Source organism: Pezoporus flaviventris, unplaced genomic scaffold (genome assembly GCF_033815535.1).
Source record: "Pezoporus flaviventris isolate CSIRO_AGI_PZ_B2104156 unplaced genomic scaffold, CSIRO_AGI_Pfla_v1 ptg000026l, whole genome shotgun sequence".
NCBI lineage: Eukaryota > Metazoa > Chordata > Aves > Psittaciformes > Psittacidae > Pezoporus > Pezoporus flaviventris.
This window is the reverse complement of record NW_026892574.1, coordinates 1,511,511-1,539,354: the sequence shown is the minus strand read 5'-3', so window position 1 is coordinate 1,539,354 and position 27,844 is coordinate 1,511,511. Positions and strand designations below refer to the sequence as shown.

Below are 27,844 nucleotides of genomic sequence, written 5' to 3'. Positions count from 1 at the left end.
GTTATCACTGTGAGCAATGGCCCCCTTCTTACGGATATCTTTCAACTCATTTGAGCTGGGACCTATGCAGAGTTATGGGGAACAACTCCAGCCTTTCTGTGCTATCAAGATGAAGGAAGCATTGACTACAGGTGAGGTTACAAATGGTGATGCTTTTCTGAATGTAAGTTTTTGAGAAATACTGTAGTCCTCCTTAGTCTGTGAATGCTAGTGCATCCTCTTGTTCCAGACTGTGCTTGCAAAAGGTTTTCAGGGTAGAGAGTGGTGTAGACGGATACTGTAGAGAGGGATCTGAACTGCAGCAGGTGTGAGAGAACCATCCTCAAGCACAGGGTAGTAAATGATCTTTCTTGACTTGGAGGATAGCTAATAATGAGAAGTATAGTTTGGTTTTGTAGTGACTGAGACGTTTTGGCAGAATTATTTGCTTGGAATGACTTGCACCCAAGGTCTTGTTAGCACCTCCATGACCAGCAGGCCCTCAGTCTTCAAAGACCGCTTCTTTACAGGAACTGGTCCAAAGGTTTCTAATATTTTGTGACATTTAGCTAGAATGCAGCTCTGTAGCCAAACAGGATGAGAGGGAGTTGCTGTACTGGGTTAGACTGCAGCCATCTAATCCTTCGTTGTGGCTCTAGGGCTTCAGAAAACATCAAAGAATGCAGAAAAAGGTGAATTTTCTTCTTTCTCGCAACACAGTTGGGCTTTCCCCTTATTGCTGAGGTAAAAGCTGCATTTAGACTTTAAACATAAGGTATGGTGCCCCTTCCAGAAAACGTCATCAAGCACATGTGTTAAGCTCCGAAGAAGCAGTTTCCTGGTCTGTTGGGAGAACCTCTGAAGTAGTGGTGTTGAAAGTGTTGGAGCTGCCAGAATGTGTGAAGAGGTGGAAGTAGTCTAAATAAATCCACTTCCCTCCATCGCCCCCCCCAGCTGTCTGCTTTTGAAAAGTAGAATTGTCCCAACGTTTCTCCTCTCTGCTCTCATGTAGTGACAGGACAAGGGGTAACGGGTTCAAACTTAAACAGGGGAAGTTTAGATTGGATATAAGGAGGAAGCTCTTTCTTGTGAGGGTGGTGAGGCACTGGAATGGGTTGCCCAGGGAGGTTGTGAATGCTCCATCCCTGGCAGTGTTCAAGACCAGGCTGGACGAAGCCTTGGGTGAGATGGTTTAGTGTGAGGTGTCCCTGCCCCTGGCAGGGGGGTTGGAACTGGATGATCTTAAGGTCCTTTCCAACCCTAACTATTCTAGGATTCTATGTGTCTTTGAAATACTTAAAAATAGAGGAGGATAGTGCAGCGAACCTTGGAGCAGTGACTGGTGTGGGTAATCAGGAAAAGAAACCGATGCTCCCGTTATTCCAGATCTTACCAAACTGATAACTTTCTTGGATTTGCATGCTAAAACATGATAAGGAAGAGCTTACTCTATAGGAAGAAGAAAATAATTTGCCTAATGATTAGGCATTAAGCCAATTTGAAAATACGTAAAATGTTTGGAAGCCTGTAGTGTTAGCAGAAAAAGAAAGGAGGGGTAAGAACAGTGTTCTTAAAGGCTGTTCTTTGCTGGCACTTTGCAGGCAGGCACTATGATCCACGACAGTCTTGATTTTAATGATTTGTAATTGTAATTATTGATCTTAATTACAAAAGCAGCATGGTCAGTCTCGAAGTCATTGCCAGCAATTCAGATGACTAAGTTTTATGTGGGGTAAAAATGTATATAGTAACTGATCAAAGCATTTATTAATTGGGACATGGGAATAGGGAGAGTCCTGTGAAATAGTTCTTTTCCCCTGTAAGAATCCTGCAAAGAGTATTACTAACTTCTATAAGCTGCTGCTGTTTCTGCAAACATTGAATTATTATCAGAGGTTCTGCAGCTCAGAATGCAATTTCTCATATTCCCAAGGATGCCTTCTGAAGTGTGGCTTTCTGATGAAAAAGACTTTTTGGCTTTAGCAAGGCAAAAAGTAGGCTAATGTAAAAGCTTTTTCACACAGATAGTCTCCTTTTAATCCCCCCTCACCTTTGTTGTCCATCCTTATAATCTCTAAATCCCCTTTTCTTTGAGCTTATCTATTCTCACTATAAAATTTCCGCATTTTGCTGTAGTTAAATACACCACATACAGGACTCTGGCAGTAGGCTTGCACTGCTAAGAATTTGAGTTTTTCTGTCTGCAGAGTTCCCCAAATTCAAGATAAAAGCTTTTGACTGAGGAGGAAAGCTCAAGTTTGCTTTGAAATGGAGGAGGTCCTCAGGTGGCTCTTTGTGGGCATTTCTGAGCATTTCAGCATGCCCTTTGGCAGCAGGCTTAGGTCTGCTTGTCAAAGAAGTAATTCGTAATGCTGTTGTTGGCAGGCTTTCCCTAATAAAGAAGTACAAGAGCGCTATTTGTTGCTCTTGTTTGGATAGATCAGCACAACTGAGTGTATCGAGCAAGTCATTAATGAATGAACACAAACTTTGCCTTGAGTTTCCAGAAAGATTTTAAAATAATTAGTGTTTAATTCTTCCTTTGTTGAAGTGAATGTAAATCCTATTGCTAATTTTAGGAGACAGACCACACTGCAGCTTCTTGGGGAAGGGTCCAACTACTTAATTTACTTTGCTATCATAAGAACAAATCACACACTTAGGGGAAAAGTGGATCCTTCAGAGCTGGAGAGGCACTTAGAAAGCACTTTTATTGCAGCAAACGATCATGATAAATAGCAGAAATTGTGAGGAATGTAGAAAATTATATTCGGTTACCTGAGGACAAACGGGGAATAAATGGCTCAGCAGCAAATAGCAGAGGAAAAGTGGGGAAGCGGCATCGCGTGCCAGAGTTCCAGTGAAGAGCTGGATGTGGGTGCTTAGGAGGCAGTATCATTTTGGATGTGTTGATGGAGTTACTAAGAGAGCCAGATCTAGAAATATGCTAAAACTTGTTCTCACAGTTGTTTTTTGTGCCTGAGGTAAGGACGGGAAGAAATCACCTTAACTGGTAGCAAGAGAGACTGAAGCTGTGTATTAGAATTCTAAAACACCAGGTTGGAAGGGATCTAAAGGATCCAATCTTTTGGCAAAAAGTTAAAAAATCCACCTAATAAGAATAGTGAAACACTGTAAAACTCTGAAGGAAAGAGTCTGCTTTTATGGAAGGCTGGGTAAATGTTAAAAAAAAAGGAAAAAAAAAAAGAGGGGAAAAAAAGTTTATTTGAGGTCCTTTTAGCTTTTTCCTTATTTAACTAGACAAGGTCTGCAGTTGCAAAAGAGGATAGACAAGGCATCATAATGTCCTTTAAAAAGGATATTAAGTAGTCGTGGCAGAGAAAGAGTACAGTGCTAAGGGAAGTGACTTAGGAATAGAAGTGAAATGCTGGGATAACTTGGAAGTAGACTAATGAAATGTGGAGCCTTTAATCTCTCAGTCACTGGTTTCAATTTAGACTGCATCAGTGGAAGCCGTATCTTAATGTATCTTGTAGTAGTAGCTATCCACTATGATCAGAGAACACGTCATGGAGATCGATACCAGAAAGGAGCTATGCAAATATGCCCTGTCAAGTTGTGACTGACTAAAGCAGCTTCTGAATCCAGAATGCGATTTGTTGTCCCTTTTGGTCTCTCTGGCTGCGTGTTAACACCTTCACTGCCTCCGTGTGTCTTGTTCATCAGGGTGAGCTTTGCTTTCCATGAACTTAGAAGTTTAACTTTGATCCAGCCACAGTACAAGATGTGTAATAAGCCTGCTTTGGGTTACAGTACAAGCATTCTCTCTTTTACTTTATCCTATTACATACTAAGCCTACATTATTTGATTTTACAGTTTCTGTCCTTTTTGTGGCTTTCAGAGAGAGGAAAAACTCTAGTTCAGAAGAAACCTACCATGTATCCAGAATGGAAATCAACTTTTGACGCCCACATATACGAAGGACGGGTGATTCAGATTGTTCTCATGAAAGCAGCAGAAGAGCCATTATCTGAAGTGACTGTAGGTGTGTCAGTCCTGGCAGAGCGGTGCAAGAAAGGCAACGGCAAAGCAGAATTCTGGGTAAGGAAGAAGATTAATTCCTTAAACCCTCTGACCTGGTTATGTTGCTTTCAAGCTGAACGGATGCCTTATGCCTTTGAAACTTTGAGTGTTCAATCCCTTTAGCATGCGTGGCAGGGCTTGTAAGACAATTATTTTAGCAGCATTTCTAAAGCAGATAATGTACAGTCAAGCTTCAAGAAATTGACAATAAAATCCATGGCATTAGTAGCTGAAAAAATGGCACATATCGCGTTGAGTGCCTGTTTCATGAAGCTTAGTAGTTTTTTATAGCAAATATATGCTATTTAAATTGGATCTGATCATTGTAATTCATCTAGAGAACAAGGTGAAGCTTATTCTAAGACATTTCCCCTTATTATTTTTCCCCTTATTATTTCTTTTTTTTTTCCCCAATAAATTTTAGTTGGCTTGATGGTGCTGTAATGGGGGTCCTTTAATCCCCATTTTTGTTTGGTATCTTTTCTTGCTCCTGTGTCTTGGGCTTGGGTTGGCAGGGATTTTTTTGATTCCCAAGTTGTATTTACTGTACACTCAGGGATACTTTGCTCTGTGCTGAAGTAAAGACTGAATCAGGCTCTTCCATGCTTAATAGCTTCTTACCCTTTATGAAGGCAGTGCAAATTGAGCTTATTAATAGTAAAAGCAGAAGCCAACAAACTTCTTTGCAGAAATGTGAAAGGACATGCAAAAACAATGTGAACTTCAGCTGCGCTGAACTTTTGGGTAGACATCAAAGCAATGCAGCTCACTAGTAAAAGCAATAGAATAAAAGCCCGATTCAGCTGCAGCAGTGAGATATGGAAGAGGGTTGTATAATAGTTATTAAATATTTGATTCCCTGGAAAGAACTGATTAAATTCTTGAGAGTTTCAACCCCTTACTTCACTTTGGTATCTTTCTTCCCATAGCTTGACCTGCAACCTCAGGGGAAGGTGCTGATGGCCGTGCAGTATTTTTTGGAAGATACAGGTAATGCCAACTGTTTATTTCCTGTCAGTTACATAAAAATAAAGCTTTCTTTTTCACATTCCTTTTGTAGAACACAGGATGGAGCTCACAAAAATCACCTCTTGTACTCAGTAGAATTTTTTAATTTTATTAATTTACTTTGTAGGTTTTCTTTGTTATGTGGCTTCATGGCTGCACTGGTTGATTTATAAATGCCTTTGTGCTTTGTGTTGCTGTTGCATTTAGCTGCTTTTATGTCCTTAATATGTCTGTCCTCACATTTTGATGTGATAGAAAAAGTGTCAGTTCCTTTTTAGGTGCAGAGGAGTCAAATTTCTTGTTCTAGCGTGTGTGGGAAGCTTTTTTTTTGTTTTCATTTGTGGATTGGAGAAGCGAGTCTGGGTTTTCTGGGACTCAGATGTCACACACTAATCATGGAAACTGATTGTAGCAATGAATGAATGGTTAAGTGTTAAAATGCAAATCTAGCCAATGTTCTGCCGTATCAGTTTAAAATGTGAACAACCTCTGTATGTCAGAGATCTACTGACTATTTGAAAAACATATTAGGAGGTAAGAGAAGATGGTTGATTATGAGAGGAGAAGCTTTAAGTACAGTAAAACCAAGTATTTTGGCAGGGATTTGTGTATCCGTGGAATCCTTTCCTAAGGGAAATGATGTAAATCTCACAACTTGCTTATTTAGTGGCTAAAAGTTTCCCATACCAGAAGTCATGAAACCATTATTACTTGACAATTGAACTGGTCTGCTGTATTAGCCTATTGGTCTTACGTGGTTTAACACCACTATGTGTTTGTAAGTAATGAGTGGAAAGAGTAAGTAGTAAGTTTTAACGTGTTGATGGTGTGGGTTTCTTTTTCCCACAGAAGTATACAGGGAACATAGTTCTGCACTCATAGAACAAGATAATTGTGAAGTTACCATACGTTCTTGTACCTATGTGCAGTCTGTGTAGCCGTTACTAGAAAAGCTTCTAAAGATAGGATGTGACATGCAGTAGGTGATATCTCAGAGTTGACATTTTATATTTGTGATGGCAAAAAAAAAAACATGTATACACTCGTTATTTTGCTCTCCTTTATGAAAACTTAACTCTTTTCAACCAAAATTTCAAAACCTTGTCTGAGTGAAGAGCCTGTAAGAACATTTCTCTGAAGGTCAGCAGCTCTCTGTTTATCCTGGTTTGCATTCCAGGTGTTGTGAGCCACCTTATTAGAAAATCTTCACCTTGGTCTTTGTCACGGTTTTCCTGTGCAAGGCAGTTTCATGGGGCAGTGATTTTATAAGAATCTGATTTATTTAATAAGACATACAGAAATCCATTTTCCCAGGCAATATAAAAGCTTCTCAACCAAAACTGTACAAAACCAGCTTCAGTATTCTCAGTTGCTTATTTGATGAGGCTGGAGCATATTTCCTTCCCTCCACACACACGTGAGGAATGGTAGAGATGACTTAAGTGAAAACCTGCAATGATTTGCTATTAGCTATTAGTAGGAGGGTAATACACATGTCCCGTAAGTACTAAAATAATTGTACTTACTTATTAATTGAAATACTTTAAAAACTGATATAATGTTCTTGCAGTTCTTTTCATTGCCTTTATTAGGGATTGCAGATTATTATTTAGGCAGCGGACGAAGCCTAAATACCAAACAGATCATTAAATCATGCAATCATACTTTAATTGGCAAGTTAAGTATCAAGTGTTATGCATTTGTTAGACCTTCTATTTTGCAACAGCTTCCTATTTACCTTCTGCTTTATAGAAAATGAGTCACTGATACCTTTTTGGTAACTGAACCACAGAGTCAGTGGAAACTCCTTTTCAAGACATCTATACATGTACATTTTGTGAAGAAAAGTCACACAATCTGGTATTTGCAGAGGTTGCATCAAATGTCAATATGTTTTAACACACTAATCCTCCTCAAAGTCATAGACCTCCATCACATCACCGTCTGTATACTGCTGAGCAGGCAAACATTGAATGATTTTTGACTTGTTGCACTGCCGTGTTTTCTCTAGTGAAATTAGCAGTTACTAGTGTTAGAGCAGAGAAGCTAGTGCATTACAAGGATGTTTGTATTATTAACTTCCATTCTTCACATTGCTAAATAGTTGAAAGCTCCAGGATAGTTCACGTTCCTTCCTATGCACATACCATTTTGTTTTCTCTCTGTACCTCTCCCTACAGAACTGTATGGTAGCTGTGTTTCTAAAATACTAAAAAAGGCTTGTTCTGAAGCTGGTATTTCAGTTGTTCTCTGGTTTATTTGAAGGTATTGCTACCATTAGTATCCTTGAGTTATAGGTGCTACCTTTTGTTTGAAAGTCTCCAAGCACTTTGCAAAAGCGGCTGATTCTTTCTTCAGCTTCTTTTGCAAACTAACGCTGTTGTTTTTGAAATCTTCCTTCTAAGTAGCAAACATTGTGCATCTTAAGAGAAAATGACTTTCCTCTACTTCAGTGGTAGGCAGCAGCATTGAGAAGTAAGTGTGTTATTGCTCCATTATCAGATTTATTATTAGAGGAAAATACTCACTGAATAAATTGCTATTAAAATCTGCTTTGTGGTAGGCTACACTGAGGCTTTTCATTTGTACATTCATTTTGCAGACTGGGGCCTGGGCAGTTAATTGAGGGCTATATATGAAGTCTTCCCAGCCTTAGAGGGTTTTTTCTTTCTAGACCCCATTAAACAGGGACTGCAGAGCCCTGACATGGAGCTGTCTGAGAACTTTCTTGTCTTCTGTCCTGTGATCTGAAAAGAAGTTAGTGCTGGAAATTTAAGTTTTTCTTGTGATGTGCAAGACATGAGAAAAGAGTGTCGACCTCCATTTTCATGTCAGAATGTTGTTTTCTCTCTGCCCCTCCTTCTCTCGTTGTAGTATTGAATCTAGGTTATAATTCTGTACAGCAGCTTTAGTTTTAATAGGTGGGAGTTGCAGTAGGTTTAGTGCTTTGCCTGGTCTTTGTTTATTCAAATGTAGTTAATGACCTTATCGAGAAAGAAAACCCAGGATCACGGAGGTGGCTCGCTCTACTGCTGAGAGTCTTGTGCAGTGTTAGCAGCTTTGGAAGTATGTGTGTGTGTGTGTCTTGGGTTTGAATTCTGAATTGCTGTTCTGCTGGCTTCAGCTTCCTGGAGAAAGGGTTAGTGAACTCTTCCCTTAAAATGCTATTACATGTATCAGAAGGTGAATAATTTGCATGTGAACTTTTGATATCTCAAGTATCTGGCTTTGGGGAGAGGAATGTGAACAAGAGAGCTGCATTATGTTTTGAATGTGTGTTGCTTTGTGTGTTGAGTGTTGGGGAAGCATGAGACTTCTGAATTTTCCTGAGGCAGCTGTGAAGAATATTAGGGTGAATAACAGATTTGCTGTCACAGTCTGCATATTGTAAGATCTAAGATTTGAAGAAAGTTTCTCTACGGGTGAGGTATGTTGGGGAAGGATTGTCATATTATTAGTAAATAATAATGATAAGGGCTGAAAAGGCAGAACTGGGCCTTGTAATTGTAAAAGTTGGTATGATTTGATCATTTAACTGAGAAAATACTATTTCTAGAAATGTGGTACATGTGATAGTTATTCAATGCACTGTGAATCTGCTTTAATCTGCATCTAGAAGTGTGATTGTTTGATACAACAAAAATATTTTCTGCCTTAATTTTAAGAAAATCAAACATTTGCAGATGTAGTAATTTCATAAACAGCAGTGTATTTGGTTGGTAAGGTAACCAACATGTTATGTAGAGCAGAGAAAAATCTATATAGCTTGTATGTTCACAAGGAATTTGACTTAGATGTCATACTTTTAAAGGCTGGTTTTACTGTGCTTGTGTAATTTAAAAATGGAAAAAGATAAACCCCATTTTCTAGTTTATTCCCTGTTTTACCCCAAGAAATGAGATACCTGCTATCAGTGCAGAAGTGTTAACCCAAGCACTCATTGAAATTTAAAATAAAAAGTACTCTGTGGGGCGGAGCACAGACTGTGTTAGTGCAGTGTCTGTGCAGATGCTGTGAGCGCCACAAAGACCATAGTGTGGACATGGGATTTTTTTTCTCCTGAATTGAAAGGCAAGGCTTGTTAAAACTCTGGTGTTTTGTTTTAGCACTTCTGTAAAAGACCATTGATTTTATTATGCCTATGAAAGGCTAGTTCAGTAGAGACATGCTAAAAGCAGCTGCAGAGCAGTCCACCTCAGCGCTCTGCTGAACGCCAGTCAAACCAGTAGTAGGTGCTGGCTTGGTAGCCAAGGCAGGACTTAATTCATTTCTTTAGAGAAGCAGGCAAGAAGTCCACATCCTGTGGGTGTCCAGTCTCTGTGCAGAACTAAGAGTAACATAGAATCATAGAATAGGGTTGGAAAGGACCTTAAGGTCATCCAGTTCCAACCCCCCTGCCATGGGCAGGGACACCTCACACTAAACCATCTCACCCAAGGCTTTGTGCAACCCGGCCTTGAACACTGCCAGGGATGGAGCATTCACAACCTCCCTGGGCAACCCATTCCAGTGCCTCACCACCCTCACAGTAAAGAACTTCCTCCTTATATCCAATCTGAACTTCCCCTGTTTAAGTTTGAACCCGTTACCCCTTGTCCTGTCACTACAGTCTCTAATGAAGAGTCCCTCCCCAGCATCCCTATAGGCCCCCTTCAGATACTGGCAGGCTGCTCTGAGGTCTCCATGCAGCCTTCTCTTCTCCAGGCTGAACAGCCCCAACTTTCTCAGCCTGTCTTCATACAGGAGGTGCTCCAGCCCCCTGATCATACTTGTAGTCATATGGTAGAAACATGTATGCTATCACATGTAGTATAGTAACCTTTCATAAAGGTTGTACTAAGAGTTTGTAACACCATTTTTGACCATATGTGCTGACTTCTTGGGGTCGAGATGGGTGATTTATTGTGTGCCAGCTTTGAGAGCAAATAGTATTGGCTTCTACAATAGCAAACTATTAGTATTGCTAGTTATTGTCAGCAGTGTAAAATCCACAAGTACTGGGAATGGAGGAGATACTTTTTGAGTCAGAAATATGTAGCAATATTAATATTCTGCCTGTAAATGAAATGTTGTGATGATCACAAAACCCAAAATGATTTAAGATAGCAAGTTCATGTCACAGAAACATAGCCTTTTGGGAAAGTTGTATTTCTGTAAATGGATTGTTGGGTTTTGGGGTGGCTTTGTACAGCGGATCTGTAAAGCAGTCCTCTCCAGGGTGAGGTTAAAGAGCAGAGATAGCTCATACCAGGACAGTCTCCTTTGTCAGGGATGAGCTTTCCTTTTTAATGATTGCTCTGTGAGATTAATATTTTTCTTGACCTGGAGGTGCACTTAACTTGCAAACGGCTCCAAGTGCAAGGCTGGAGAACAGCACAAGGGAACACTGAGCAGACATGGAAGTGGGGTTTGTAATTTATACAGTTTCAGGCAAGTCTCAGCTTTGAGTAGCCAGTTAGCTCAGAACACGTTTTGCCTGACTCTGAAGTCCCATTTCTCAGTTTCCGACAGTGGCAGTGTTATCTTTTCTCTGTTCACAAACAGAACCGTGAAGGGAACAAGTGAACGTGGAAAATGAACTCTGAGCAGAGCAAATACTTTTTCTGTTCTTTCTTTTAGAAAAATCTAGTAGGGTTATTCTGGAGGTTGTTTGCTTTTGTCCTTGAGCTTTCGAGGTTCAACTGGGACAATTTGACATCTCACCTTCAAGTTTATTACTGTTCAGCAGAGCCCTAGCAATATTGTTTTAGCAAATGTTTTCCAGACAATGGGCTGCATGTTACGTTAGTGGCTGTGAAGGCTGTGAAATACACAGGAGGATGGTGCTGCAGTTACGTGGTGTATATGGTGGTGTGTTGCAGCACTTCTGGAGAGCTGCACTGTCGCTTCACAGGCACGCTTTATGGTTTCTTAACAAATATACAGCACAGAGGAGTTCTGGGTGCTTTTGTCAGATCCCCTGCACGTTTTGACGGGGGACCTCGAAATACGTGAGCAATGTGTCAGCGATAAATATTAACCACAGCTCTCAACAGAGGAAATAGATTATGTTTAATGGTGTGTGCTGGGTCCAAAAAGATTAATTTCAGGGCCAGGCTGCAGAGGTCACTTGGATTCTAGTTGCTGATTCAGCTGCTTTGTACATGACTGTTTCCGTGTGCCAGCCCTAACAAGCTTTTCATCTGTGGAAATACTGGCTTGCTTGGATGGGGAAGCAAAGACTTTTCCCTTTGAGTTTCTTCCTACATCGCCCTCCCCCCCATCTCTCCCCTGAACTTGAAAAGTAACTTCTCTAGAGTGATACACATTAAAGGTACTTTACACGTTAATGATAACTTGTTAACATGCCCATAGTAAATTGAAATGAACTGCGTTATCATTTCAGAGCCATCTCAGCTCAGGTGCGCTTCACTTGCAGCTGCTGTCCAAACCTCTCAGCTTCTGAAACACACAATGTTTTCAGCTATACTTGGATACATTGGTTGGGTTTGGCAAAGGTATTTCATAAAGCGGCTGGTTGGGAAGGCTGCGTGTTCTCACGTGCAGATACTGAAGGTTTGCTGTGCTCAAAGATTCTTCACCATTAAAGGATATGTAAGGAAAGTGGGGGTTTCCTCCTTTATTTTTCTTTTTCCTTTCTTCCTACAAACTGATTAGTTTCTTAATGACTCTCTCAAAAACAGATGCCAGTCTCGCATATTTCTGTTAAGTTTGATATCAGTGTTCCAGATGGAGGAAACACCAGGGTTTAACATATCCTGATCAAGTTTTGTCAAAGGCTTTTGCATGCAGTATCAGCAATACTAAATTGCTACCGGTATTTCAGCATGGGGAGAAGCTGGGTCCTGTTCACCTGGTGAACCCTGTTAGTTCCTCACTGAACACTTGATTACAGACTTCAGGGAGCCTTTTGTCTCTTAATCTGCTCCATCACAGGTTATCTCTCAGAATATATGCTATGAAGCAACACCCCTTTCTCTGCTTTGTTGCTGTTACTGATTAAGCCACCCTTAGGAAGACATCACTTCATGCAGCAAACAGTATGAAGACTCTTGGCAACTTGTTTCCTTTGCACACACATTTCAGTGTGGTTTCCTTGAAGCATTTGAGAAACAGTGGGTGAGGTCTGTGTATTTGCTCAGCAGGATTGAACAAAGAGATAGTACTATTTGCAGACTTGGATGAGCTGAAGTGCAGCAGCTGATGGGAGTTTTTGTTGGGTGAACTCAGCAGCTTGTTTGAACAACAGAAACGAATCCTGTTCCTGGAGGGGAAGAGGTAACTCAGTGTTGTACGTGGTGCCAGGGTGTCGTAGCACATGTTGTGAGCTCTCTTTAGGGGGAGGCAAGATGGGTTTTTCTCTGAACCAGATGGCCAGTTTCTCAGAAAAGTGCATTAATACCTAGTAGCAAAACCCAGGGACCTTTTCTGAGCTTTCTTTTCATTAATAACCTTAATCTTTCCTTAATCTCGGAGCTGACGTCCTTCCTTTTGTAAGACCATACATGCTGCTGCAGGCTGGCTGCTGTTGCATGTGCCTGTTAAATAAGTTCAGGACACTCAAAATGGTATCAAATGAGAGATTGTATTCCAGGTTCAGTGGTCTGTTGGAACAGAAGCGGTGGCAGGCAGCTAATGACAAAACCCAAGTGCAGCTAGCAGCAAGAAAAGCAGAGATCCTGGGTAACTTTGGAGTAAGTTCAGGCACTGCAGTTAGTGTGACTTGGCAAAGGAAGCAGATCTCTTTCTATCGGTATAAAATAGCAAAGCTCTTGCTGATACTGATAAAAGGCAGCAATGCAATGGAGCAAATAAAACCCAATTGTATTGGCAATGGGAAAAATGCTCTTCTGGCTTTCTTTTTACTCTGTTGTTGTGGAAACTCCCACCCTGCAGGCAGCAATTTCCTGTTAGCCTAAACTTTGCTGCACTTACCCTAAACTTTGCAGCACTTCAAATCTATGAACCGTGTCTGTGTTTCTTCCAGATGGGGACCCACAGGCTGCTGGCCAGAGCTGATGCAGTCAGCAGTTGATCAGCTCCTCATTGCAGATTCAAGCTTTTAGCTTTTCCTGCTGGATGGGATTGTCCCTCAACAGCTCCTCTCTGTTGACAATAAGCTATGTCCTGGGGTTAAATTACCAGTTATCCAGTCTCCCTTAATTACACCTTCATGGGGTTACCTTTGTTACAAATGCCTATTGTTTTCAAAATGTAAAAGTAAGACTGCATAGTCTTAGTCGAAGCTGAAAGATTGAGACTCAAAATACTCATTTTTGTAAGAGAAACTCAGAAATGAGGGGAAATAACTATATTTGTAATGAAGAACCTCTATGAGCCAACGAGGTTTATTTTTCATTGACGTTCTATTTCTTGGCTAATACTATATATTTTTTCTGTGTTATACAGTGTTAGATGCTATGGAATGTATGGTAGCATGTACTCTTGTTACTATAGATTATATAGTGCTATATACTGTAATCCCATGAGGGCTAGGAGGGGAAAGGAGTGAGCCTGAGACATGTTGACAGACATAGCATCAGCATTTTGAGATAGCATAATGCAAAGGTCTAATTGAAAATCTCCTTTGTCCTCACTCCTTAATGATCATGGAGGCTTCTGCTGAAGGAGAAGACCCTTCTGCTTCCAATGAAACATTCACTTCTCTTGCACATAAATCACCTAACATATAGGAGCGTATATTTTTTGCAAGAAACAACTGTGGTTGTCATTTCTCTAGCAAGACTGAGCTCCATTCCTGCTTCTACCTCTTGACTTACTTGCTTAAGGCTTCTTCTGAATGTGGAAGTGCTTGCAAACAAGGCACAGAGACCCCTTGTGTGCATGTGTCCTACCCTTGTTGGACTGAAAGTCTGAAGAATACAGGTGTAAAATAAAAACACAAGTCTGAAACAGAAAAACAGACTAAACTATTAGAGAAGCAAATATTAATCTTTGTAATGCTTGAAAGTATTAAACATGTCTTCTTGTCTCCCCCCTAGACTGCAAACAATCAATGAGGGAAGAGGAAGGCACAGTAACTATGAACAGGAGAGGAGCTATCAAGCAAGCCAAAATCCACTACATCAAAAATCATGAATTTATTGCTACCTTCTTTGGACAACCTACGTTTTGTTCTGTCTGCAAAGACTTTGTATGGTAAGAAGGAAACACTAAACTTCCCCTACCCCCATTTTAGGTTTGCATCCTAATTTGCTGGCCTCTCAAAACATACTGTCTTATCTTCTAAATCTGGCTTTCTAAAGACAGAGGATTCTGAATAGCAAAATTCAGACCAGTTTATTAATTTGACCAAGTATTCCCGTAGCCAAAGGCTTGATTGGTTGACACGACCTTTTATTCCAGCACACATATGGGGTTTTTATTTGCTTCTTTATCATTTGTTTTTCAGGGGACTCAACAAGCAGGGGTACAAATGTAGGCGTAAGTTGACTTTTTACCTTTTTCTTGTACTACTCTCCAGCTGAATCTGTAGATCTAGTAGTTACTGTTGAAAATTTCTGTTAATATGCATGGCACAATGCATTATCCACAGAGGTAGCAGTAGATGTTGAACATCAGTTTTGCATAATAACCTAAGGCTGTCTAATTATGATTTCCAGTTGAGATTCTTAGTATCAAGCTTTAGATTTGGCTATTCTTCTCATAAGTGTGTTATTTTGTTGAAAAGTTGCACTCTGTTCTGACAGAAGTTTTCCTGAAACCTGTGCTAAAATGAATTACAACTACTGAGAGGTTTTATAGCTTATTTGAAAAGCATTTTTGACTTAGCATAGATCTCTGCATTGTCCAAACAGTAGGGGAGATATCAAATGGCAAAACTCATGAGCATGATATTATCTTTCTGTTATCAAATGCTGGTGGCATTGCCTAATGGGAGTAGATTTAGTTTAGCAACTGAGTTTATGCTAAAAGAAAATGGGGTGAATCAGCTTTAAAGAATCATCTTTATAGAAAGGAAAGGGTTCGTTCTAGGTACTAGGTGATGGAAAGGAGTATGGTTTTCACATTACCCTATGAAATGCAAACATCTGTTCACATGTATTTATTATCTGAAGGAATCTTTCTTTTTTCTTGTGCATGTCTTGAAGAATGCAATGCTGCTATTCATAAGAAATGTATTGATAAGATCATTGGGAGGTGTACTGGTACGGCGGCCAACAGCAGGGACACAATGGTAAGAGCTGGATCAATGTATTTAGAATATAATTAAAAACACAAGTAACAAAACCTTGTCCAGAAACAGCCAAGTCCATTTTGGAGGTGCTTGGCTGTACAACCTAAGGTGCTGTCTTCCCCTGAAGGTTGTATATAATGTGTAGAGGATGAAACTCTAAAGCAAGAAAAGAAGTTAAAAGCCCTGCAAGAAGGGGTTGGGTAGTAGTTGCTGGGCAGGTTCTGTTCCTGCTTGATGAAGGATGTTGAGGCCAGGGTATTCAAGATAAAGTTGTGGCAGCTTTGTAACATCCAAGCAGTTCTTTTGTGAGAAGCTGGTCCTGTTGTGGGGTAGGGTGCCTCACCCCTCTCCTTGTCCTCAGTTTCAAAAGGAACGTTTCAACATTGACATGCCTCATCGCTTCAGAGTTTACAACTACATGAGCCCTACCTTCTGCGACCACTGCGGCAGCCTGCTCTGGGGGCTGGTCAAACAAGGACTCAAATGTGAAGGTACAGAGAAGGAGGGAGGGTAGCTGGGACCTCTCCACGCTTTTCCAGTGTTCCACCCGCACTAGAGATGAGCTATTGCTACACACTCTGTATTTCTGTTTGTGTTACACATAATGGGTTTTGTCTCATCTGTGTGTGGTGAAAAATGCTTTTATACTAGAGAGAGACAAATTGGCACTTGGCTCATGTGACAGCTCAGCCAAGGTGAGCTGCTAATGGAGTCAAAACGTGCTGCAGAGGTGTAATTGTGTGTATAATCAAAATTACTACTTTGGGAATAGCTGAAATATGGTGAGTCTGACTCAAGGTAGCACTTAAAAGTGTATTCAAAGTGTTAACTGTAAATAACACTTTTATAATTCTCCCACAAAAAGGCAAGGTGATCTTCATTGTAACAGATTTTGAGAACAAAGTAATGAAGGTTTTTTTTCCTTTTGAACGATTTCTGTAGCCTTCAGTGATTTAAAGATTAAAATAACAATGATAGATCCCTGTCCAGTCTGGTCTTAAAACAAGGTTTCTGAACTACACAGAAAAGCTGCCCCTTTTGATATAACATCAGACAGTAGTTTCCCAATGCTTGTATAACTGACCTTACATTTCTTTTAGAATGTGGGATGAATGTGCACCATAAATGCCAGAAGAAGGTGGCAAACTTATGTGGAATAAACCAGAAGTTGCTAGCTGAAGCTTTAAATCAAGTTAGCCAGGTATGCTTTATTTCCATTCCTCAGGTAATTAATTGCTTTCAGAGCATTTGGGGGTCTTTACATCATCTTTTCCATACCACTGTTATGGGAAACAGAGTTTGAAAGGGAGGAAATGCAAACAGGGTTCTCTAATTTGACCCTTAAAGAGACTAACAGAGATCAGTAGCCTAAAGTTAAAACCGCAATGGGTATGAGTTCCTGAAATCCAACTCTGTTGTTTTGTGGTTTCAAGGTTATTCTCCCACTTTCTGTTTAATGGTGTAAACAGTGGAATTATAACATTGAAGTCTGTTCTTCTGTGCTTCAACTTTAGAATTTCACTTGAATGCTAAAATTAAATGAGGAGAAATATACCATATATTCTCAATTTTTATTAATCTGGTGTGTAGACACAGAAAACTGGAATTAACACTGGCCCCATAGTTTACATTGTTCATCTCCTGCTGCAGCAGGCCTGTCTCTTGTGGTCAGCTTCTGACTTGCAAATAAAGATCCAAAAGCTCTGAAATAAAACAGGAAAATAAATATATCGCAAAATCCAACAGCATTTCCTCTGAGCTGAGTGTTCTGAAGCTTTCACAGCATATTGACTTTGAAAGCAGTGAGAGCTCTTCCACCAGCTCTTTTATGGCGCAGAAGAGTTTGATCTTTTAATTACTAAATTTTGATCTCTGGGATCTTCCATACATAAAATTTGCTTCTGTGTGCGAAGACAAATGTCACACACAGCTATGACTTAAGCAGGTCCAGTATGAGAGCAATTCCCATCTCCTTTTCAACATGAACTTAATGTCAAGGGGACATTTTCCCATAGTTTAAATTCTCCCCCCCTGTGGATTCAGACCATTATATCTCTAATGATTTTGCAAAGAACAGTACAACACAGACTCTTCAGGAATTTCAGTGACTTACTTTCTTGCAGTGAAGTAAAGCAAGTGGCTGATCAGAAGCTGTAAAGAATGTGGCTAAATAGTTTATGAGCCAGATTTCTTGAGCAACTTATGTCCTAGGAATTAATAATTAAAACTAAAAGTTTATAGTGCCATCATGTTACATTTAATGGCAGTTGCTATAAGCGTTTCTGAAGTAATAGTGCAAATGTAATTTCAAGTGTTTGCCTTCTCCTCAGAAATACACACGAAGGTCTGATTCTGGATCTGTAGAAAGTGTTGGTATTTATCAAGATTTTGATAAGAAATCCAGAGCACCAGGAGGAGATGCAACAGGTGAGAAAAACTGCACTGTTTTAATTTAGCAGTTAAACTACCAGGCTGCACGAGCTAACAATTTAAGTTGTTATTCATCCTTGCATTGCAATAGACAATTATTTTTTTAATAAGCACTGTTGAAAAAAATCATATATTTACTTTCTCATAGCCACACAAAATGCTTACTTAACTATTGATAAATACCTGTAGTTTTTGGTCCATGAGCATACTCACCTTTATGCAACATGCTTGCTTCATTTGTGGCAATGCAGTTCCCCATGATGGAACTGGAGGATGCTTCCCTCCCTCCTGGGCCTGAAATGTCATGCATGTTGTTAATTGTATTGGTTTGTTCATAAACCATTAGAAACCAGCCACAAGTGCTGTCTGTTTCAGGATTTTAGCCAAAATACTACTTGGAGTAGTTTAAGTAGTGCCTGGGATCCTGTCTCTGCAGGTTCAGAGTAAGGTGTGGGGGTTTTGGGTTGTTTTCAGATTTTTTTACTATCACCAAAGAGTTCTAGCATTGTATAAGCCTTATTTTCATAACTGCTAACCTAAGATAATTTATGCAAATATAAATGTAACAGTCAAAGTAACTTTTTACCAGATGGAAATCACCAGGCTCAGTAAGAGATGACGGGTGCTTCTGTAGTGGTACAGGATTTCATCCATTTATTGCACCAGTTCTGTTCAAATGCCCAGTAAGAAATTTATTTTGATATTATTTCTTCCAGTTTGCCAGAACAGAGGAAAAAAAAAAAAACACAAACAACCTCTTGCCAAGGTGGTTTGGTTTAGTACTGAGTCAGGGTGCAGCCACTGTTATTCCTCCCTGGGTTATCGCAGATGCTGGGCAGCTTATGGGGTGTATGTGGTATCACCTCATGATTATCATCAGGGTCATCTTAGTGACCCAGCAGATCAATGCAGTGGAGGTCAAAATAAAGTACAGTTATTAGTTTTAGGATATAATCAGGATTAACCTGTATGATCATGCTGCTTAGCCAGCACTGGGCAGAAATCAGATCTTTTCATGGCCAATCTGCTTAGACAGACAAATATCCCATTCTGCTAACAGAATATAAATAATTTGCTTACAAGAAGTTCTTGTAAAGTATCTTTTTCTCCAAAGTATGCTGTGTCTTAGTCATAGTGCCTTTGGTTTTTATAATGCTGAAATACTGCTTAAAGCAAGCCTGAGGAACAGTCACAGAGTCAGTTCAAATCCAAGTATCAAGTGTGCTCAAATGATTTAAACTTTGTGACAAACAACAGGAGCTGACCCTTCTGTTCGGATTCACCAGTATTCCAGCACCAGATGCACTGAAATACATGTCAATACTTAGTTCTTACCAGGGGATCTGAGTCACACAGTATTGCTGCATATATTGAACTTTAAACTCCCTGTTTCAACCGGCAGATAGCGAGTACGATAAACTCTGGGAGGGAAGCACAGCCAAGACAGCATCACGAATTGCAAGAAGGAGAAAATTCAACATAGACAGCTTTGTCTTCCATAAAGTACTAGGGAAAGGAAGTTTTGGAAAGGTATGTGACAAACTTACAGCCCTTACGGCGAGAACCTTGCTTGGTTTCTGCAATATGGCAGGCTCTTTCCATTAACCAGACAGGTCTTAGAGCTGCTTGTGTAGATGATCTTTAAACAGAACTGAATGTACCCGTTTTTTGTCAAAGACACAAGAAATTCCTTACCCGAGTGTTGTCTAAACCCAAAAGTGATTCATAATGCACAATAGTTTTTCAGTTGTTTAGTATTAAGGTAGAGGAATTGCCCTTTGTGCACCACAGTGCAAAAGGTTATTTTATATTCATACACACTGTGTAGAAACAGCCTTGTGATGCTCGGGTGCAGTGGCAGGGGGAGGTGGGAGAGAGCAGCGTGACCTCCCCAGAGTCCATCTACTGTTGTCTATGAAACTGCAGCTCTAATGAAGGAACAGGCTTTACATGTTTTCTGTTTATACATTCACTAAGACACCAACAGAAAAAGTGCCCTGGAAGCTGCTGTGCTAGTGCTACACAGCCCTTGAACTCCACCTCCTCATCTCTATATCCAGCAACTTCACCTTCCCAAATCTCACTCATTTTTCCCATTTAAATGTTTTTTTTTAATTGTTACTTCACCTGCTATAAACAACTTTGACTTTCCCTTATTGATATCATCAGCAACAGCGTTTCCTGCGTGTGCTGTAATCTCATCTTGGGTTTTCTGTTGTAGGTTCTGCTCGCTGAGCTGAAAGGGAAGAATGAATTCTTTGCTATCAAAGCTCTGAAAAAAGATGTGGTGCTAATTGATGATGATGTGGAATGTACCATGGTGGAAAAGCGGGTCCTGGCACTTGCATGGGAAAATCCATTTCTCACCCATCTCTACTGCACTTTTCAGACAAAGGTAAGGAAAAACCCAGTGGTGACAGCAACACAACAGATTTAGCCTTGTAATGGATGCTGTCACCAGCAGTCAAGCGAGAGTGACTTAGTGATGTGAGAATTAAATTTCCTTTTCTTGTGCTCTGTACAGTAGTTCAGAAACCTTGTGGAAATATGAGCATGACCCCCACATGCATTGATGAGAACAGAGTAAGATCAGAAAAACATCTGTGCAATTTAGAATAAGAGGCAATTTAACTTAAATCCTTCATCTGAGCTTTTCCCTCGGTGAGGGGAAGAAAAGATGCCTGTCACATGTAGAAGTCAGTAAGTCTATTTAAGTGTCTGCTAAATCTAGAACTGCACAGAATACAGGATCAGCTGTCTAGTTTTACAAGACAAGACCAGGCTACTCAACTCTATAGGAGACTCTTGCTCTCTATAGGGTGCATGAAATAAATACCTCTGGAGGGGAGCAAAGTGGCAGCTTGGTCCCCAGAACACACATCTCTACTTCATACATGACTGCAATACAACCAGTAATTTTTCCATTCTCTGGTTATTTGCAAACAGGATCATCTGTTCTTTGTTATGGAGTTCCTGAATGGGGGAGACCTGATGTTCCACATACAAGACAAGGGGCGTTTTGATCTCTACAGAGCAACGTAAGACCATAACCTTTAATTCCCTAGCTCCTTGAATGATGTTAGTCTCTGTTTTTACTGCTTCTAGTTCTGCACCACCTACCTGCCCTGAAGTTTCAGTGGCTGATCATTGAAAAGGTATTTCTAAGCACTTGTTAATACAGTGAAGAAACTCACTTGATGACATGTAGAGTTTCTTAGTTTACATGCAGTGTGATATTCTACTTTATGGGATGTTTGTTCCTAGAGATGCTAACTAAACTGCAACATGAGCCAGCAACAAAAAACAAAAGGGACAGTTTCAGCATCCTTTAGGAAAGAAAAAGTCTAGAAAAAGCACAGGAGAAAGACAAACATCACGTTTATATTACTTAGTAGTATTGCTAACTTGATGTGACAGTACAGAGGGGTAACCTGTACGTCCCACAGGATACTAGTAACATGGGTAGGCACTTTTTCAGCAAGTGCAGTTGTGTCAGCTACCTATGGCTTCAAGTTCACTGGAGCTGAAGATTCAAAAGATGCAAAACCACTGTACTATTGTTACTTTTTCTATGATTTTTTTTTGTTTAGGTAAGTTTCTAGCGCTCTCATCGGAAAGCATGAGGGTTTTAATTGCATCACTGAATGGGTGCATACAAGACCTTAAAAGTAACAGCGCAGGGTACCAGTACCCACCAGTGCTGTCGTATAGCCAGACTGAAAATAACTTCTGTTAGTGTGCCCTCTGCTAAGGAACACTGACAAGACAGGATCAGATCGGGCATCTGGCATAAACAGTGGCTGGGTAGCATCCAGCTTTACAGGTCAGGGCAAGCTCCCTTCCCACCCTCCCCAGGTGGGATATCTGATAAAGCCCTGCAGTTTACCTGCATTCCAGCAATCATCTGTGCATCTGGCAGCTTCTCCTGGCAGCCTCTGCAGCTGTTCCTGAAGTTTGGGGTCAGCATTCATTCTGCTGTACAGAAGTAGAAATAGTTTTGTATTTGTTCAATTAAGAAAAACCCCAAACTTCTAATTCATTCTGGGGGAAGCATGCTTTTAGCATTTTCCTTCATATCCTCTGGATTATCACCTCATTTTCTGAGGAGAATGCCTCTGAAGCAATCCTATTTTCAGTCTGTCTGCTGCAAGGGGGCAGAGGGAGATGACTGAGGTCTGTTTCCACCCTAGCCATTAGTGCCCAGTCCTTCCTAAAGCAATCCTCAGTACTGAGCTCCCAGTAGCTGTCTTTCAAAAGGCATGTGCATATCACTAAAAAGCATACAAAGACTATTAAAGAGTAGAACAGGGAGAGTGTTCCCTAATGGAAGTGGAAGGTAGCATTAAGGCAAGTTGCTCTCGTGTCCCCCTCTACTGTTTGATATCAGATACTACAGATCTACAGATCTGTGCTGAGGGGATTAACTTGCAGATAGCAGCATCCAGCTATCCAAGTACAGGTATACAGTATTTAAAAGCATACAGTAGTTCTCACTCCATGAAGAGCTACTTACAGCAGCTCTTCTGGCAGCTGCATTGACTGTGTTTAATTGAGCAAGCCAGATTAAAAGATGTTTTGGTCTTTTCAGGTTTTACGGATCCGAAATTTTATGTGGGCTACAGTTTCTTCACAGCAAAGGCATTATTTACAGGTGAGTACTGACTGTGAATTGTCTTAGCACTTCATGCATCTTTGAATTACTGATTGATGTAACAAGTGAAAGCTGCCTGTCAGATATCTGATGCAATTCCAAGGGCATTAACATGCCTGAGACAAATCTGTATCTCTGTGTCTTTTCCTTGGCAACTAGAATGATGGCCTGTTATTTATGTTACACAAAAGCCCTTTTGTTTCAGTTATTTTTAAACACTGCTTTCAAATCATGAGTCTATTTAGTTTGGAGGCAAGGGAGAGGGTCCTTGAGGCTATCCATTCCTGCTGCCCTGTGAAAACCTTGTGGTTGTCTGGAACCACAATATTAATGTTTCTGCCTCACCAGGTTGAAACATCAGGAGCCAGATCCTGATCAACTGCTTCTTGCTGTAAATACCTGCACTACAAAAGATCAGAAGTTTATTTTCATGTAGTTTTTCTCTCAGTTTCCTTTCTCTCAGCCTTTTCACCCCACCCCAGCTACAGAGCACCATTTAGTGACTATTTCCTCAGGTAGCTCTTACCTCTGTTACAAACAGGTTCAAAGAACTGGCTGCGTGGTTCTCAGCATGTTACACAAGGCCTGAGGTAAAGGTGCCCCAGAACCTCTGGTATTGTCCATAGAAACAGGAAACATCTGTTGGAGCATCATCCTTTAAAGCAACTTTCTGAAGTTAGAGACTACTAAAAAAGGGTTTTTTTGTAAGGAGGATGAACATTACAGGAATCCTCCTTGGTGAGGAAAGACGATTCTTACAAGCCTGTCTGCCCATCAGAGAAGGCAGCTGTAACCCAGGGAGGTGCTTCATGTACCCAGCTGTATTCCCACTGCCTCCTGCAGGTTCTTTTACAGGAAAGGATCGAACTCCAGGATATGTTGTCAGCAGCACAAAACCCTTCCATCCCAGCTTTTCTAGAGCATTTTTAGGCTTGTGGTTAAATTTCCTATATTAAATTAGAATGTTCCTGGGGGAAATTTCGTAGCATGAAATATTTTCAGAGAAAATACTGTTTTCCACACGACACCAGCAAAACCAAAGGTACTTGTACTCTTTTTCCCCTCTGTCTCAGGCAGGATGTTTGGCAGTATAATCACAGAACCTGACTTGGAGCAGTTTTAGGCAGGTGTTGCATGTAAGTGCACATTCATGCAGGTCATTTTAGAACTGTAGCTAGGGAAGTGCACTGCCCTAAGTTACCATGAGTCTTCCCCATCTCAAATATATTCAATTTACTCAGGTGAACAGCAGCTGATGTCCAAACATGGAAGGAGTTATGGTGCGTTGCATTAGATCAGGGACTGTTGGTTCGAGCTCCAGCTCACCGTCTGAGCAGTGTAAGTAGCCAATACTGGGAACTTCAGTGAGCAAGGAGAAAAGACAGCCCTGTTCTCATGTAAAATGATCTGCTCTATTCAAGTCTTTCTTGGTAAGCAGAAGGGCTGTTCAGTTTCTCTTCAGCCTGCCCTCCTTGGTATGTGCTTTTGTAGCCAGATGGACAAAAAACTGTATCAGAGTCAAAGGGAGGGAATGTAGCTTTTGGAAACTGCTGTTAAAAGCTCTTTCTTGATTGAACAGTGTTATTCTGTAAAGAGACATGAATAGGACATTTCACACACCACAGCCACAACACATGAAGCCCCTTGTGCTGCAAGGAGGAACAAGTCACAGGTAGCATTAACAGCTGAGCAACCTTCAAACAGTCACACTCCTGCCAAAGGCCCTAAAAATCCAACAATCCTTGTTTTGAGCTGTGGAGCTGGTGCAGAGCTGCCCTCTCAACTGGTGGGGCATTAACTCACCTACTTCCAGAAGCAACAGGAGCACATGGTGTGCTTCTGAATCTGAAAGCAAATACTGAGGATTGTAAGGTTACCTGCTATACGTACACCTCTTATTTATCCTGACAAGAGATTCTTCCCTTCTCCCTACCACCTTCAAAGTACAAAAGTACTGGTTTGTACATGTTGTGTTCATGGATGCTCATTTTCTTGAAAAGCTTCTTTGTATGATGGATGGGAGGTGTTTATCAGTTAAGAAACTGCATGCATCAGAATACAAAAATTGCTCACTTGTTCTTAAAACCCTTTTTGCAGAGACCTAAAACTGGACAATGTGATGCTTGATAAAGAAGGCCACATCAAAATAGCCGATTTTGGGATGTGCAAAGAAAATGTTGTTGGTGATCATAAGGCCAGTACTTTCTGTGGGACCCCAGACTACATTGCTCCAGAGGTCAGTATATCACTGCCAGAATGGAATAATGCACTGATGGGATTCTCTCTTTGTAGACCAATAGTTCATAAATGTAAAAGTCTAATTAGCACACAGAAAGAAAAAAAAACATTAAATCTGGGTTCTCTGTAGAAGGTACCAAAGGTTTGTAAATATTCTGTAACTGCAAGTTTAAAGAAACATAGGTTTGGAATGTTAAAATGTTCAGGTTTTAAGTAGCTGGTTTTCCCTTATGCCTTTATAGCTATCGTATGCACAAGGGCTCCCCCAAAATGAATCTACCTGCACTACATATGGTGAACAGACTTGTGCCTATGCACACAACCAAACTCCAATATTAAACCAGCTTCTAAGGGGAATATCACCAAGTTAATTTCTCCATGTTAGTTATAGTTGGGGGTTTTGATCTAATTTGCAAAGTAGTCCCAATACGGTAGTTAGCTTTTAACGCTATAAATTATGTCAAAGTCTTTTTGGTAACAACCTACTTTTCATTACTACTTGCTTCTCCATTAATCTTTTAAAGAAACTAGAGATGTTTTCCAAGTATACAGTTATTTAATGGAGAAAATTTCTGCATGAGAGCAGACCTGTCCCCTGAGCTGTCCACATCTGCACAAACAGCAGCCAAGGATAATACTACAGATGTGCATCAGTGTCAACAATTTGTCTAATTGCTGGGTTTCCCCCTCCCCCTGAAATACCCCAGTTTCTAAAGACTCTCTTAAAGCCCCTTTCTGGCTATTTTTTATATATATTGCTGCCTTTTACTAATTACTTGTGTTTCTTCCTCTGTGGAACAAGATCCTGCAGGGTTTGAGGTACACATTCTCCGTGGACTGGTGGTCATTTGGGGTCCTGCTGTATGAGATGCTTATTGGGCAATCCCCTTTCCATGGGGATGATGAAGACGAACTGTTTGAGTCCATCCGAGTGGACACCCCTCACTACCCACGCTGGATTACCAAGGAATCAAAAGATCTATTAGAAAAGGTAGGACTGATTATCAGCGAGTGGTAACAGTGCTGTGTGTGTCCAGGAAGGGGCAAATGTAGGCTTTTAAAAGGAGCTGTTTATCAGCAAGCAAGTTACTTCTACAAAGGGAAGATCAATTGCTAGTGCTCTGTTTACTGTGAGCAGCTTTTGCTCTTTTAGCAGTACAACCATTATTCTTCCATTGCCACCTACCTCTTGAGCAGACACACGAGGCTTCACCTGGTATCTTCTCTTGCAGCTGTTTGAAAGGGATCCAACAAGACGACTTGGGGTCACTGGGAACATCAGAGACCATCCTTTCTTCAAAACAATCAACTGGGCAGCGCTAGAGAAGAGGGAGGTGGACCCACCTTTCAGGCCAAAAGTGGTACGTGGTGGGGTTCTTTGTTCCACAGCAGTATCCCAAATGTCATGCATGGGTTAAGGGATGATTTCTCTAACTTGCTTAACCTATCCTATTGCAGTTTTCGCCTCACATTTTATCAGAGGTGGTTAAGTATCTCAAACCACACTGGTTTTGGATGGTTGGGTTACAAAACAGTGCACTATATTTCTCTGTTTGCCCTGATATCTTCCTACTGTCTTCCCTCAAGGAGCGTCTTTACTGATATAATTTCTTCAGGAAAATCAGCTAATAGCTCCAATATCCATTCTCCTCAGTGTTAGAAGTGTAGGTAGTTTTTGCATTTTTCTCTGCTGTGATGCCACACAGAAGGACCAGTAACATGAGGTGGTAACTTGCCTGCAGCTATTCTGTATAAGTATTAATTCTGTGCTGTTTCTAACTCATCCAAGAGTCTCCAAATGGGCAAAACACATTCTTTGTGCTGAACTTGGAAGTGCTTGTAATTTACATGACTAATGAATGTTACCTGAGAAAACATTTTGAGAGCAGACTGTGTGTTACTCGTAGTCTGCATCATCACGGCATGCTGCTGCTTCGTCTCACCTGGCTAAAAATCCTAACCAGTTTCCCTCCAACCTGTTACTGGTACAGGTAGAATGTTACAGCGTCTTTAAAAGGTACTTACACACAGTGGAGGATTGCTGTCCCATAGGGCTTCATGTGGCATATTCCCATAGGAACTCTGGAAACATATGGATACCACAACCAGTAACCCCTGGAGGGAGCTTCAGAGTGTAAAATATGGTCTTTAGCAACATGGACTGTAATAAAACATGCACAGATGTTTTTATCTGGACACAGGCAGCTGCTGTGGGGCATCACTTCTGTTCTCTGAACAAGTGCAGAGGAAATGCATTGGGAAATTTAAGAATGGGGTTAGTGGCGAGGAACATTGGGCTTGCATTTAACTGCTGCATTGCTTTTGTCAATAAAGAAAGAATCTTCAGGTTATTATCACAAATCCAGGTGGTTCTTCCCCAAACTGACCTGCTGCCATTTATTTATTTCCAACTCATAATCACCAATGGCCCGGTTGCAGCCTTACAGTGGTGTTATAATAGGCAAAAAGGAGACTTTTTTTTTTCCCATTAAGGCAGGGAGGAAAGAGGGGGGAACTCAAGAAATAACTTCCAGCCCTTTCTTTTTTAAGCAGTTTGCTCTGGGAGGAAATTCAAAGTTTGTCTCAAACTTACCTGTCTTCCCTCTGTTTAACAGAAGTCAGCGAGCGACTACACCAACTTTGACAGAGAATTTCTGAGTGAGAAGCCAAAACTGTCTTACAGTGACAAAAACCTGATTGAGTCCATGGATCAGTCTGCATTTGATGGATTCTCTTTTATTAACCCTAAATTTGAACAGATCTTGGACAAATAAGTCTCTGAACAGTCGGACTCTAAAGCAGATTTGAAGGTTATAAACCGAAGACTCCCAAGTGCTCAGTGTTGTGCACTCCAACAATGTTGTCGATACTTCAGAATAATACACAGCTGTGTGATTAACTATGTCCAGCTCCTGATTTATTGGCAGTGTTCCTTTATGCATGGTTGGGTTTAAGGTATGTGAATCATGTGCATTATTTTCTCCATTTGGGGAAAATGTAAATTGTGTTTGGTACTTGAATGTAGTTATGTTATATATAATATATATGCTGTATATTTTGCTCGAGAGAAGACACTGGGGAACAGAAGATGTCTTTTTAAAAAGTGTTTTGAGCCCTCAGTTCTTTTATTTGTCTTCAATTAAAAGAAAGTTACATCAAACTTTCATTCAAACATGGTTTTATGGTATTTGTCTCTTTCTAGAAATACAGAATTAGACTCCAGTTGTCTTTAAATTACAGTAAAAAGTAGTACTTTGCAAGCCCTGATCACATATAAAAGTAACACAGACACTGA

The 27,844-nt window shown here is 40.6% G+C and overlaps 1 protein-coding gene and 1 long non-coding RNA gene across 2 annotated transcripts; one reads left to right on the top strand and one right to left on the bottom strand.

Annotated features, from left to right (window-relative positions):
• PRKCD (protein kinase C delta) lies at positions 1 to 27,715 on the top strand. The gene is made up of 17 exons (XM_061458330.1): positions 1 to 131; positions 3,843 to 4,042; positions 4,954 to 5,014; positions 14,035 to 14,191; positions 14,445 to 14,476; positions 15,145 to 15,230; positions 15,592 to 15,721; positions 16,331 to 16,431; positions 17,561 to 17,657; positions 19,063 to 19,190; positions 19,882 to 20,055; positions 20,607 to 20,698; positions 22,249 to 22,311; positions 24,409 to 24,547; positions 25,352 to 25,540; positions 25,782 to 25,910; positions 27,165 to 27,715. The coding sequence occupies exons 1-17, from the start codon at positions 17 to 19 to the stop codon at positions 27,321 to 27,323; spliced, it is 2,052 nt and encodes a 683-aa protein (XP_061314314.1). The 5' UTR covers positions 1 to 16; the 3' UTR covers positions 27,324 to 27,715.
• Positions 16,783 to 22,269, bottom strand: LOC133271869 (uncharacterized). The gene is made up of 3 exons (XR_009744286.1): positions 21,547 to 22,269; positions 17,874 to 17,954; positions 16,783 to 16,933 (listed from the first exon to the last, which is right to left on the bottom strand). It is a non-coding gene; the product is annotated as an uncharacterized LOC133271869 (long non-coding RNA).
• Positions 27,716 to 27,844: the final 129 nt, after the last annotated feature.

Coding starts and splice junctions, on each gene's coding strand:
- PRKCD (XM_061458330.1), top strand. CDS start 17: ATGGCCCCCTTCTTACGGATATCTTTCAACTCATTTGAGCTGGGACCT. Junction 14,477..15,144: donor GCAGGGGTACAAATGTAGGC/GTAAGTTGACTT, acceptor CATGTCTTGAAG/AATGCAATGCTGCTATTCAT. Junction 20,699..22,248: donor TTTGATCTCTACAGAGCAAC/GTAAGACCATAA, acceptor TGGTCTTTTCAG/GTTTTACGGATCCGAAATTT.